A 14,135-nucleotide genomic window follows, 5' to 3' on the forward strand; every position below is an offset into this window, starting at 1 on the left:
ACACAATTTGCCAAACTCGGTGGGACCGAATGGTTAAACTCGCTCGGACCGATTCGGCAAACTTAGTGACCGTTAGGATTTTCGGTGGGACCGAGATGCAACTCGGTAGGACCGATATGGTTAGGGTTAGGGCATAACGTAATCTCGTTGTGACCGATTACACAAACTCGGTGGGACCGATTTTGATAATAAGCTAACCAGAGAGTTGGTCAGGCAAACTCGGTGAGACTGATTACACAAACTTGGTGAGACCGATTTTGGTAATAAGCTAACCAGAGGGTTTGCATTGTAATCTTGGTAGTACCGATTGCTCAAACTCGGTGAGACCGGTTTTGGTAATGGACATACACAGAGAGATTACAATCCCATCTCGGTGAGACCGAGATCCCTATCGATGAAACCGATTTGCTGGGGTTTGTGGCAGTGGCTATGACATCTGAAACTCGGTGGCGCCGGATAGATAGAATCGGTGGGGCCAGGTTTGACTTTTGGTTTAGGTCATATGTGGATGTGGGAAGGTAGTTGAGGGTTTTGGAGCATATCACTAAGCACTTTGAGCAAGCAAGCCATTAAGCAACATCTCATCCCCTCTTGATAGTATTGGCTTTTCCTATAGACTCAATGTGATCTTGGATCACTAAAATAGAAAATGTAGAGTCTTGATCTTGAAGCTTGAGCCAATCCTTTGTCCTTAGCATCTTGAAGGGGTTCCACATCCTCTACTCCATGCCACTCCATTGTTGAACTTATCTGAAACATACTAGGTAAAAGTGTTAGTCCAACAAGAGATATGTTGACATTTATTACCAAAACCACCCAGGGAGCACTTATGCTTTCAGGGTTGCATGGTCATTTCATAAATTTAGTTCATGCTTGCATCTCCTCGCCTACGTTTTTTGTCGTCATTAATGGGCAACCTTCTCAAAAATTTAACAGTTCTAGGGGTATTCGTCAAGGTTGTCCTATGTCTCCTTATTTATTTGTTATTGCTATCAATGAACTCTCCATTGCCCTTAATGACGCTTGCTGCTCATCAATTACAGGGTATCTCTCTTGGACCAAATTGCCCCTCCATTCACTCTCTTTTATTTGCGGATGACTTATTGGTTTGTGGACAGGCCACTTTGCAGGAAGCTCACACCATGGCTAATCTTATAAACCAATTTTGTGCTATTTCTGGTCAAACTCCAAACTGGTCTAAATCTGCAATTCTTTTCAGCTCTCATGTTTCTCCTAAATGCTATGCAAGAAATTAAGCGGATTTTCCCTGTTTCTTCTTTGGATGCAAATTTTACTCATCTTGGTCATCCGTTGATTCTTCCTGCTAAAAACAGAGTTCTTGCTTATAATTTTGTTCTGGACAAATTCTTGCAAAAATTGCCTTCTTATAAAGCCAACTTGCTTTCTCATGCTGCCCGTCTTGAGCTGATTCGTTCAGTTTTCTCGTCCATTCATGTCTACTATATGGCTAATATCCTGTTCACTAAGAAATTGATTGCTAAGCTTACGGCTATTATTAGGAATTTTTGGTGGACAGGTGTTTGACAAAATGACTCTACAAAGAGTCTTTGTCTTAGAGCATGGAAAGACATTTGCAACTCCAAAGATGAAGGAGGTCTAGGTGTTAGGAACTTGAAGGCCATCAATGAAAGTCTGGTTTTATCTGCTGCTTGGAGGTTAGCTAAAGACCCTTCTTCTCATTTGTATCCCGTGCTTAAAGCTAATATTTTCCTAATGCTTCCATTTGGACTGCCACTACTACTCCTCCTAAATCTGCTTTCTGGGCTTCCATTCTTAAAATGTTACCTAAGCTTAAAACTCATTCATTCTATCAAATAACGCAAGGTAACATTTCTATTTGGAGCACTCCTTGGTGTAATAATTGGAGTTCCATTCATGAGAATCTCATTCCTCAACATGTTGTTTTTGTGTACCCGGCCTTGGTTAAGGATCTTTGGCTTCCAGGTCAAAGGATTTGGAATCAAACTCTCATTTTCTCGATTTTTCAGCAACCTTTGGCTTCCATTATTGTTCATACTGATATTGTTGATGACGAAATTCCAGATTTGTTGTGTTGGGATCTTACTCCAAATGGTATTTGTTCCTGCAAATCTGCTTATAAATTGTGTTTACAAGATATTCATTCTAATCCTAGACATGCCCCTACTGTTGTTCCTTTGGATTTGAAAAATCTACTTAAAATATTTTGGAAACAAAAGAATATGCTTCCTAGGGTGCAAACTTTTGCATGGAGACTTTTAAGAAAAGCTTTGCCTACGGGTAGTGTTGTCGATGTGGTCAACCATAGGATGAGTTTCATCTATTTTTCCTTTGTTATTTTGCTCGTGCGGCCTGGTTTTCTTCTCCCTGGTTTCTCAAAGCTAATGTTTTAACCCAATGCCATACTACAATGCATTCAGTGCTTATTGCTTTCATTCAAATGAATCACCCACATGGCTCCATCTCGAATATCCTAAATTTTATGTGGAGACTTTGGAAATCAAGAAATGATTTTCTTTTTGATAGAAACAAAGCTCATCCTTATCAAGTTAGCATTGCGGCTGGTGCTTTAAATTTGGAGCCTCATGATGTTCTTTCTGGTCTTTCTACTAAGAATCAACAGGTTCAACACATTCCTGCTAGCAATCAGCTCCCCTTGCCAGGTAATTCTCTCATGTCTGATATTTTAGCTGTCGGGCCAAGAATTTACTCTGATACAGCTTTCAGAACAAAAAAAGTTCTTGGCCTTCCTCCAGGTGATGTGGCTACAGGTGTTGGTATCTATATTTCTCTTCCCTCGGAGCAGGGAGAAATTAATATTCAAATTCAGGCCTCCGCTTCCTCTACATCCACTCCTTTGCAAGCTAAATCTATTGCTCTTGCTTCTGCTGGTAATATAGCCTCTCGGCTCAATATTATGCATGCTACTTTTCTAACTGACTGTCTTACTCTTGCTAAATGTGCTGCTTCGGACAACACCTTAGATCCCTCTATTCCTTGGAATATCAGAAAGGATCTTGCCATTTTTTTCAAATATTCTGCAGCTCTTAATCCTAAAGCGTTTCATATTGCTAGATAAGTTAATGGAGTTGCCCATAACCTTGCTCACCAGGTTTTCACAACGAATAGGGATACTCAGATTTGTTGCTTTGCTCGTAATCACTCTTCTAATTCCTACAATGTTGTATCCCTTTTTTCTAATTTCCAAATTCCTGGTACTAAGGGCCCGTTCTGAAGCGCTACGTCTCCGTGCTTCTCCGGAAGCGGGCGGGAAGCTGGCCGAACGCCGCAGCTTCGAGAAGCCTGCTCCGCGGAGCAATTCTGGCCGCGGTGCAATTTTCAGGAGCTACTCCAGCCTAGCTTCGCGAAAACCAGGAGCAGAAGTTGCACTTTATTACATCCCAATGCCCTTCCGAAGTGGCATGCATAACGATTCGATATGAGAGGAGCGAACCAGCATCCTCGCCCTGTGGGGTCCTCTTCTTTCTGGCCCACGTTGACGGATGGGAAGCTGCCGCTGCTGCCGAACGCATATAACTTCCCGTGAGAAGCTGGCTAGCCAAGAAGCTGGCCACTTGGGAAGCGAGACAGCTTCCGAACGGGCCCTAAGATTCACACGGTGCACTGTTACTAGCTCTTTGCTTCTTGGTTCTTCTCTGTTCAAGATACTCTGCTTCATTTGTTCTTGTAGTATTTCAGTTGCAGGGATGGACTTCTTCAGGCACAAGGAGACTTGTTGGTGAATCTGCAAACTAAGCCAATGATTTTGGAGCTCGGCTGGACTACTATCTCTGTGTTCGAAGTTCTCTTTCTTCTTCAGAACATGATGCAAGCTATTGAGCCCAATTTCACTCTGAAGCTATTGGTGCAGTTTCCATGGTGTATCTTTGCTCCTTGAGTAGCAGAAGGGCAGTTCATGTCATCTTCTTCTTTAGGCTGCCTTCTTTTGTTTAGTCATGTGGTTCATCAGAAGGGATTATGCTCCCTTCCTGTCTTCTCCGACTTCTATTCAGCTCTTCTTTCTCAGATTCTGCAGTCTAATTCTCTCTTTCTTGCAAGCAGTTTCTGTAATCATGATGTACACTGAATTTGAGCTGAATATATTGGCACCTGTTGGTGCCTTTCTCTGTTAAAAAAACTTGTATAATTCCTTGAGCATACTCCTAACCCCACCGTTCACTATATACGATTGCCTCTACATCCATACCCCCTAGTATTGTCAGGATTATATCCATGATGGCAGCAGTAGTTCTAATCTAAATATTACAATCCAACAAAGTATTCAAATTATAGTAGTTCAATTTTGAATTTTACTAGCACATATGAACTAGTTGTCCCCTTTAACCCTTGATCGATCCCTTGAAATTGAGAACATGCTCTTCCGCACTCTCCATGTCTATAAGGACCGCCGCCTCATCACCGTCTCATCCGTCTAGTCCTCCTCATCAATGAGTCGTCAGACGACTCAACATAATGCTCGTATAAGTACTCTATATCTGAATTCATTGCTTCAAAGAAGAAGCGACAAAAAATTAGCACAAGCATTTCACCGAACACTTGTTGGGCATGATGACTACCGTACGGGCGGACGGTACATGTGCATCGGACAAAGGAGAGGTGTAGACCGACTACGGCAAACAAGCGTTATGGAGCCTGGGTCAAGTGGTGGAGTGATGGAGTCGTGGAGTTCCAAAAAGGGCGGGCGGGGCGGGCGGGGTGGTGGAGCAGCAGCGTCCGCAAGAGAGAAAATGGATGCAAAGAAATATGGAAGGATGGAGGTGTAGGATCCGGGGGGTTTTGGGTGGGCCGGGGTGTCGGAATCCTACGTGATTGCCGTTCGAACTCCTGCAAAACCCATCCTCCAGTTTGCTTCTGGTTTGCGGGAAAAAAAACGTCTAGACTGGCCGCCGAACGTATACAAACCCACTTCGGATGTCAAAACACGTCCGGACTTCATAGTCCGGACAGTTGCAGGCAGTTTGAGGGTTCATATTTTGGAGATGCCATAAATTTCTTGTATATTCCATGTACGCTAGTGCCTAGCGGCAGAGTTTGACGTCTGCCTGAAGCAACTTTTTTTCTATTTCTTCGTTGGATTTGTGTGTGTATATGTAGACGGGCTAGTAGGCTGGGTCAGGGTACTAGCAGTAGAAAGAAAATGATCCGTGGAGGGTGGCTTCAGCCTGTTCAAGCCTGACAAGTGAAATCAGCATTGTTGCCTATGACTATGTTGTGCCTATGTAACAATACACACTTTCTAAAAATGAGCAAAAGATTTGCCGCGTATATTAATTAAGGAAGGATAAGAATGTTTTGTTACACGTCCGCAAACTACAAGGATGTTACTTTCCCGGAATGATAGTCCCTAACTTTTTTGCGTCCGCAGTGACCCAAAGTTTAACTTCAAGCTTGATGTCATTAAGCAAGATTGTTGGCGGAGAGGACTTGTTGCGGAAGACCCTCGCGTTTTGTTCATTCCAAATAGCCCAAGATATTAGCATGGTAAGGGAAGCCCGGGCCTTGCAATTTGGCGTGGTGATGTTGGAGCGGTTGACTCACAAATCTTTAACGGATTGCTCGAGATGCCACGTAGAAGTGTCAAGGTGCTCAATATGCAGCCATTCATTGACCAAATTCCAAAGGCGAAGGGTGAATCTACACTTGTAGAAGAGGTGGGCACCAGACTCTTGCACTTTCTTGCATAGGGGGCAAAGGTCGCAATTTGGCCACCCATGTTTTGCTAAATCGACCGGCGGTCTAAATCCTATCTTGGATAACCAACCACGCGAAGAACTTCACTTTAGGTAGCGCCCAGGCTTTCCATGCCGCATGTGGCATTGGAGAGAGTGTAGAGCCCATGAATTGTGCCAAGTAAGCGGTGGCCGACGATAATTGCCCGTTCTCCATGTGCTTTCAGATGATTTCATCCTCGACGTGTTCCTCAAGATGGAAGCCATTGATGAGAGTGCAAAAGTTTATGAATTGCCTAATGTGCTCAACAATAAAGTTAATCGTAATCTTAATCTTGGAGATCCATGCATCATTGAGGAGCGCTTCCTTGATTTTCCATTTTGCCTTGTGGATACCTCGAAGATAACAGGCGGGATTTTCTTTGGCTTCCGGTCTAGAACCCAAGGAGCTTCCCAGAAGGGGGTCCTCGCCCCATTACCAACCGTGATTGTCGTGCATGTGTAGAAGAGATTGAGGTCCATCTCATCGTAAGGGTTTCCCGTGCCAACCCACATTCTCGTTGGTTCCTTCCACTCGAATCAAAGCCATCTCACTCTCGCAAACTTTGTTGTGTTTAGTACTCCGAGACCTCCCCTCTCAAAAGGCCGGCAGACCATGTCCCAATTGACCTTGCATTTTGAATCTCACCACATCAAAAAAAGGTTGCCAGACTACATGTTTTATATGTAACCACTAACCAAACAACCACATTCTTCATCTGCACAAAACAAGCTTCACAACCAAATACCATTGCATGCGTATCTACTCAACCAGACTTACGACATATCTAGTTTTATCTGTCCAACCAGATTGAAGGCGGATGAGATGAAGACAAACAAACTATGTGCACAACATGATTTTCTTTTTGCCTGATTTCACTCGGCCGTTAACGTACATAAAGTGTCCAAAATCCGCGCAGACTACCAAACACATCATAAGTGGCACACCGGACGCCATCGAGATCAATCTCTTGCACAGACCTTTGAACTGGACGCGTAGTGCAGCCGAGCAGCGTCGTTGGAAGGAACACAGACGTTTTTGCACCACAGCGACAGTGACGAGAAGCGGTCAACGACGTTCGCGTCCGCCATCAGCGTAAGTGAGAACCTTTTTTTTCTGCAGAGGAGAATAGCCCCCGAATTTTCAGTAGGCCCAACCATCCCAATTCCCCCATCGGGCCCAACCAACCGCACAGGCCACGCCCTCGCTCCTCCGCCTCTCCCAGCGACGGACTCCACGGATCCACGGCGGTGGGGGCCCGATGGCCGCGGCGGCGAATCCTAGGGTCACGGGCGCACCTCCCGCGCCCCTGCTGCTCCCTCCGTGCCCCCTCCGCTGTGCGGCCGGAAGGAGCCGCGGCCGGCGCGGGACGTTGCTCGCCGCCGCCCTCCGAGGCGTGCCGTCGGGAACCGGGCCACCGACAGGGTCCCGGCGCGGAGCAGCGCTGTTGCCGGGCGTGCCCTGGGCGACCACGGCACGGAGACGGCGCCGTCCGGCCTCCAGTTTGGCCGGCGAAGCGGCTCCGCCTGCGCCGGCGCTCGCCCTGACGCCTTCCGCGCGGCGGCCTCTTCTTCATCCACTCCGCCATAGGTTAGCCACTCTGATTCCTCTTCCTCCGCTTTTCTCTTAAGCAATATCTACAAGGGTGGTTCCATTCCACCAGAATGGGTCGGTTCTGGGCTGTGGTGATGGTTTGTGATGGATACGTCAGGCTGTAGAGAACTTTTACTGTGTTTCCACTATGACAGTGAGATTAGACTTAATATCCTGTGGAGCTTATAGTATGTTTCTGCTGCTATGCAGATTCTTGTGTTGTACGAATGCGGCAACCTCGAGTGACGGCGAAGCGTCGCCTTCCCCCGATGGCGGCAAGAACCCGTTGGCCCCGCTCGTCGAGCTGTGGCGCCGGACGGTGCAACCGCTGGGAGATTACGGATTCGGGAAGCGCAGCGTGTGGGAAGGCGGCGTGGGACTCTTCATGGTCTCCGGGGCAGTCCTGCTGGCGCTCGCGCTCGTGTGGCTCCGGGGGTTCCAGCTGCGATCGCGGTTCCGCAAGTACAACGCCGTGTTCGAGTTCAGCCAGGCGTGCGGGATTTGCGTGGGCACGCCCCTCAGGATACGCGGGGTCACAGTCGGGAGCGTCGTCCGCGTCGACTCTTCGCTCAGGAGTATTGATGCATATGTTGAGGTGCGTATCAACACTTCTTGCTCTCTCCTCTTTTTTTCATCAATAATTCATGTCAACAGTTCCTTTTTTACTGGTATCCATAGATTTCTCACTGTAGTGTGTAGAATGTAGTATGTGGAAACTGAACACAAACTAAAGTTGTTAATCCCTAACTCTGACAAAATTCACTCTGGAAGGTGTTGCATTGCCTTCTCTTCCTGAGTGCTTGCAATTCGTGTAAGCATTTCTCAAAACTGAACCATAATTTAGTTTGCCCAATAAATCATTTTGTCACATTTCTCCTGTTCCATTATGATAATGAGTGGGTGTGGCATGCTAGTAAGTTGTTATCAATAGTTCCCTTGTTTTTGCCTGTGCTTCAGTTTCTTTGCTGTACTATAGAAGACTTCCCTTTTTTGGACTCAATCTCTGATAGATGAATTCTTCTATATGGCAGGTTGAAGATGATAAAATTATCGTGCCCCGTAATTCATTGGTTGAGGTGAATCAATCTGGTCTCCTAATGGAGACAATGATTGACATTACACCAAAAGATCCACTCCCTACACCTTCAGTTGGTCCACTTGACGCAGACTGTTCCAAAGAAGGCTTAATCCTTTGTGACAAAGAGAGAATGAAAGGACATCAAGGAGTAAGCTTAGATGCACTGGTTGGTATATTTACCCGTTTAGGAAGAGACATGGAGGAAATTGGTGTTCAAAAAAGCTTCAAGTTGGCAGAAAAGGTTGCATCTATAATGGAAGAAGCACAACCTCTCCTTTCACGGGTACAATCTTCTGACTAATTCTTGTGTGACATTTTGCATCCTTTGATACGTTTGCCACATGTAGCTAATGAATTATCTGTGAAACTACTCTGTTTTACTCGATACTTCTGAATAGGATTTCATTTTACAAAATTAAAATGACCCCCACCTGATGAAGTTCTGCGAAGCAGGTCTGCATTTTTGCAGTAGTGTTTCCCAAACCTCAGTTCTTTTTATTTGTGAAGAAAGACTCGTTTGCCAAATGCATATGGTACTATATAGGGGCCTGGTTCTGCATTACCTCATAGCATGTCTTGTCAAGTGATGGCATATATTATGTCCTAATTTTGTGACTATTGATACTCATCTCTGAGCATCAACATGTTTTCCATATATGTCCTGCATATGATGGGTATTGGGCAGCATACCAAGTAACATAGTCTGTTTTAATACTGCTAAAAAAAACTTGGTCATCTTTACAATACTAGAGCTCAAAACTAACTCTGTCAAAACTGATACAAGTTTCGCATACTTCTGTGGGACTTGGGTTGAACTGCTGAAAATTTCAAGATTAGGTCCATCATGTTGCTATTGCATACCTATCCCGGCCACTGGCTAGTATGCTTGGCTAGCACTGTTTCAGGACCATCATCAAGGGGAAGGACCTCCACTCAGTTGGCATATGTTGTTAGGTTTTTATTTTCTGTTTGCAAAAACAGGGTGGCTGATGCTTTCTCCACATATATGCAGTTTTCTGGATCTCAACTTATTTGCAGACAATAGAGGAACATAGTGGTCACTAGTTGTGCCATTAAATGTCATATGCATCAACTTAAATGTTAGTGATGGAACAGATTGAAGCATTAGCTGAAGAAGTTCAACCTTTGCTCTCGGAGGTGCGTGAGAGTGATCTGGTGAAGGATGTGGAAACCATAGCTAAAGGTCTGGCTGAGGCATCCGGCGATTTAAGGTACTTGATTAATCCTACCAACTGCTGTTTCTGCTCTCTTATAGCCCTGGAAGTGCAAATTTTATGGCACTCTTATCTTACTTGTCCTTATGCCACCGTGCAGAAGGTTGAAGTCTTCCATGCTTACCCCTGAGAACAGTGATCTAATCAAGCAGTCTATTTTCACCCTTATATTTACTTTGAAGAACATTGAGGTCTGTTATCTGTATCTTTAGTTATTTCTGAAACTGGAGGCAAGCAAGGTTTTTACATGTGTCCTTGGTTACTTTCAGAGTATCAGCTCAGACATCTCTGGTTTCACTGGCGATGAGGCGACACGACAGAACATCAAGCTGCTGATTAAGTCACTTAGCAGACTATTGTGATGCCTCAGTTGAACAAAACACAGTTATGTGTTGAGATGGAGAATTATGAGTAGAGTAGGCCATCCAGATGAGGTTGAAGCATCTTTAAGAGAAGCTAATAATTGTTGAGGTCTGTCAGTTTTTTTTCCTGATATCTTTTCTGCATTCTTGACACGAAAAGCAGTATTATTTGTTGTTGTCGAGGAGTTATAGCAGGCCGGTTTTTTGTGTGTGCAGCACGGTTGTGGTTGAACAAGTGTGAACAAGGAATTTGCTAGTACTATTGTGCTTATGTTAGCAATCTATAAATTGTCGATATTTTGTCCCATGAACAGTGGCTCCTGAACATCTAATGAACTACTACTTTTATCAGTCTTTGTTAAATTCAGATTATACTTCTAGATATAGACTGTTTTTTGTTCTGTGAAATGGTAAGACTATATTTTACTTGGTTAGACCAACTTGTGATTTTTCTTTCCCAGCATAAAACTAGATAATCAACATTTTGATTTTTTTTCAGAGCACATTATGTCAACTATAGCCTGCTGCATATAACATGTTAAAAACAACCCTATCCTTTAATATACTATTTTTTTATATAGGCCACAACCCTGTCCCACAATGACATTCTTTGAGATTTGTAATTTGATGAGTTGCTTCTTTGGATCGTAGGCCTATGCCTCCTTGCATAAAAGGTAGCTGCAGCTGCCTCCAGGAATTTTGATCGCCTTCCTTGTCAGCAAGTTGGACCACAATGTGCTATCCATATATAGTAATAATGCAAATAGAAACCTTAGTGAGTGAGCGGACTAGGATTTCTCTGCTACTAGACGTTGTGCAACATAAGTGGAAAAATATTTAACTCAAAGCTCTATTGATAAAGAATTAGCAAGAACAGAGCAACCACCTCAGGGAGGTGACTTGGTTTGGCATGAACAAAGCAGCCACCTTTCTGATTCATTGCTGTTTCTAGGATGAATTCATGATCATTGAATGCTTAAATAAATCAAGAAAATGGTTGTCTTGATAATATTGATTGCCCCCCTTGGCTGTTGCATAGATTTCTAGCTATGGTGCACACTACCCCAAAAGTGGCAAGGCACCTAGGAGAAAACCACCCACACCCGAGAGATGAGAGAGAGCCAAGGTTTGGAGGCGACAGAATTGCAAGACGAACGTTCAACTTGTGTTTTGCTTGTTTGGCTACTTTGTTGGCTCTTTGTTTTCTGCCAAACTGTTGGTATTTGACCTCATGAACTAGTGTTGAATTGTCCCCAACCATGGAAAGGACTTTGCAATGTAAAGATGGAGGTTCTTGTTTGACTCGATTGGGTCGACCATGATTTATGTATGATTTTCTCCCTGTTTATTTTCCTGGTTCATACAGCAGTTCGGGAATCAATGTTTCTCCAGTAATTCATTCATGATTTTTGTGTGAGCGGCAAAGACTAGCGGACTTTTGTCCCCCATGCAGTGCTGGTGTTGTTCACCTAAGGAGAAGGACAAAGTACTTTATTTGTTTTTTCACGAGGATGGATACTAAATAAAGGATAATAGTACTATGATTTTGCTTTATAACTTAATGAGTTACATCATTTGTCCACATTTTGTGTATGGTAATCCTGGTCCATTGATATGGATAATGTGAGCGGCACCGAACAAATCTCTCCTTCCTACTTAAAAAATAATAATAGTGCCATCTTCTGGTACTTCTGGCATATAGTCATGAATGTGCAACAACTTATTTGGAATAGAAGTATCTATTCCAAGAAAATTAAGCTGTGGTGCTGAATGTTTTATGCATTCCTAGGTACTGCAGCCTCTTAGATTATAAGATTATTCAAATCATACCTACTGTAAGTGCTCTCCTTTTTAGTGCCTTGCTCAATTGAAGTTTAACTCATGTACTTTAACAATTTATTGCCAATGTTGCTTTATATATAAAGCCGAGCAGGAGCCTGTTTCGAGACCATGTATTGCCAAAGCCCAGGAAGATTATCAAGTTTCTTGCTCCTTAACTTTTTGTACTCCTGATCGGTTAAGTTCCGCACGATTGTGGGAACTTTTCACCGAGGGGAAAAGTCACCACACAATGCATCTATGGAAAAGTCAGTTTGTTGGCCATTCCCTATTTCCACTTTCCTTCCCTTCTACAGTACTAGTATAGATCTTTGACTTTGAGCAAATCATACCACATGGCACAATCAACCATTTCGTTTTATGCCTCGTCCGCTTAAATTCACTGGTTGCCACATCTAAGGTTAGACAATTTTGATCAACTTAGAAGGATGTTTGGTTCAAGTCTTACCTTAGGCAATGTATTTTTTGCCACACCAGGGCCCCACATGACATGCACTCAAAAAGTGTGGCAAGATTTTCTTAGGCCTACCAACTTGTGCCTCTCATTTTGAAGAACTAACCTTAGACAAGTGTGATAAAAAATGTGTGACAAAATGTGGCACTCCTAGGCCTAGAACCAAACAGCCCTTTCATCCCTTGTTGTAACCACGCTTTGCCAGGGACTGTCTCCATGTTCCAACTTCCAATGCTAAGAGCATCTCCAGCCGTTGGCCCCTCAGGAGGGGCTAAAAATCGCCCTCTGGGGGCACACCGGCGCTAAACCGCGCACTGGGGGCGTGATGCCCCCCAGTCGCGGCGCCCATGTTTTTTTGAAAAAGTCAAATACGGCTCAAATTTAACGCAAACATCGGCGAGTTCGTTCAAATTTAAACATATTTTACAAAAAAAACTAGCACGGGCTGCCCCCGCCGTCTCCATCGCCGCTCCTCGCCGTCTACCTCGCCGTCCGCCGCCCGCCTTTGCAGTTCTACATGCCGAGGAGGCGGTAGAACCGCGTGTAGTCGCCGCCGCCGCCGTCCCTGCTGCATCCCTCCCCCGGTTGGCACGGCGGGTTGGACGGTCCGGGGGCGTCGTCGTCGCTGTCGAGGACCACGATGTCGTGCTCGTCCTCGCGCCCACGCTTGCGGGCGGCGATCTCCTCCAGGGCCTGGGTCTGCCGGGTCATCTCCGTCCGGAGGTAGTCGTCCCTCTGGCGCGTCGGCGGTGGAGTGTCTGTGCGTGCCTCCGGCGCGCTGGTGGTCGGCTTATATAGGCGGAGGGGCCGTGTGGTAGGCTTGACCGGCGCGTTACGTGTGGCTTGATGGCGTGGCGGCCGAGGGGACGCGCGTCGCCCGTGAGGCGTCAATGGAGGCTGGCCGGCGCACAGTTTTGGCATTGATTCGCCGCGGGAAACGAGGCGATGAGGACGACGAAGCGGCGAGAAGAGAGTCGAGTCGCTGACGCGGCTGGCCCGTGGCTCTTCGCGCCAAAAAAGATTCACCCGGCGCCCCCGAGCGACCCCCAGCGCGCCGGGTTCGGGTTGGGTCTGTCGACGCCAATTTCGGCCCGAGTCGGCAAAAACTGGGTCCTTGGGGTGCGACTGGGTTGATTTTTTGGCGCCGACGGCCGAAAAATCGCCTGAAGGGCCTTCTTAGGGCACGCGGGCTGAAGATGCTCTGAATAATTTGAATTTATTCACTCCCCGAGACGAACACTTTTCATCCTTGTGAAGAAGGAGGAGAAGAAGAAGAATCAACGGCGAAGCAAATCCACTGGGATGGACCGGCCTCCTACAGTCAGTACGTACTACTTTCTGTCGGTGAGGGCGCGGCGCGGAGCAGGAATCTTATCTTTTCGTGGTCTCTGCTCTGACTGTCGCGCATACCCCGCTCTTTGCAGCTGCATGGGGGAAGCCGCCGCGGCGTGGGCCAGAAGGCAAGCAAGCGTCCGTTCCGTTCCGTTTTCAACGCACACGGCTTTGTTTGCTCATCTCCGTGTCTAGGTACGCGTTCCTTGCCGTTGCAGTCCCAAAGCAAAGCAAACTGAAGCAAAGCGCTCTGGGCTCCGGCTCCGGCCATGTGCGAGCAGACGCCAGAGCTTTTGTCTACTGGCTGTTACTAGTAAAGTAAAGCATACAGTACATCAGTAGAAAGTGTAAACCTGACCGGATTTGATCCATCGGTGTCAAGTGCGATAGGCTCGCTGCCCCTCTTGCAGAAGGATAATGATGAGATGTTGTTATCCACGTGCCGGATTTGACCACACCAACAACGCGAATGAATGCATGAATGCTGTGATCAGAGTGTTACTAGTATAAGA

At 45.7% G+C, this 14,135-nt stretch overlaps 1 protein-coding gene across 3 annotated transcripts; it reads left to right on the forward strand.

The window, feature by feature from the left end:
- Nucleotides 1–6,849: 6,849 nt before the first annotated feature.
- On the forward strand, nt 6,850–10,838 carry LOC125507785 (protein TRIGALACTOSYLDIACYLGLYCEROL 2, chloroplastic). 3 transcript variants are annotated; one of them, XR_007282989.2, is made up of 7 exons: nt 6,864–7,320; nt 7,534–7,918; nt 8,355–8,684; nt 9,518–9,633; nt 9,737–9,827; nt 9,906–10,107; nt 10,650–10,838. XR_007282989.2 is itself a non-coding variant. In XM_048672282.2 (6 exons), the coding sequence occupies exons 1-6, from the start codon at nt 6,992–6,994 to the stop codon at nt 9,996–9,998; spliced, it is 1,344 nt and encodes a 447-aa protein (XP_048528239.2). In that variant the 5' UTR covers nt 6,864–6,991; the 3' UTR covers nt 9,999–10,305. The 3 variants fall into 3 exon arrangements, 1 of the variants encoding a protein (XP_048528239.2); XM_048672282.2 differs by lacking the exon at nt 10,650–10,838 and having other exon boundaries at nt 9,906–10,305; XR_007282990.2 differs by lacking the exons at nt 9,906–10,107; nt 10,650–10,838 and having other exon boundaries at nt 6,850–7,320; nt 9,414–9,633; nt 9,737–9,785.
- Nucleotides 10,839–14,135: the final 3,297 nt, after the last annotated feature.

This window comes from Triticum urartu, chromosome 5A (assembly GCF_056163025.1).
Source record: "Triticum urartu cultivar PI428250 chromosome 5A, HENAU_Tu73, whole genome shotgun sequence".
Lineage (NCBI taxonomy): Eukaryota > Viridiplantae > Streptophyta > Magnoliopsida > Poales > Poaceae > Triticum > Triticum urartu.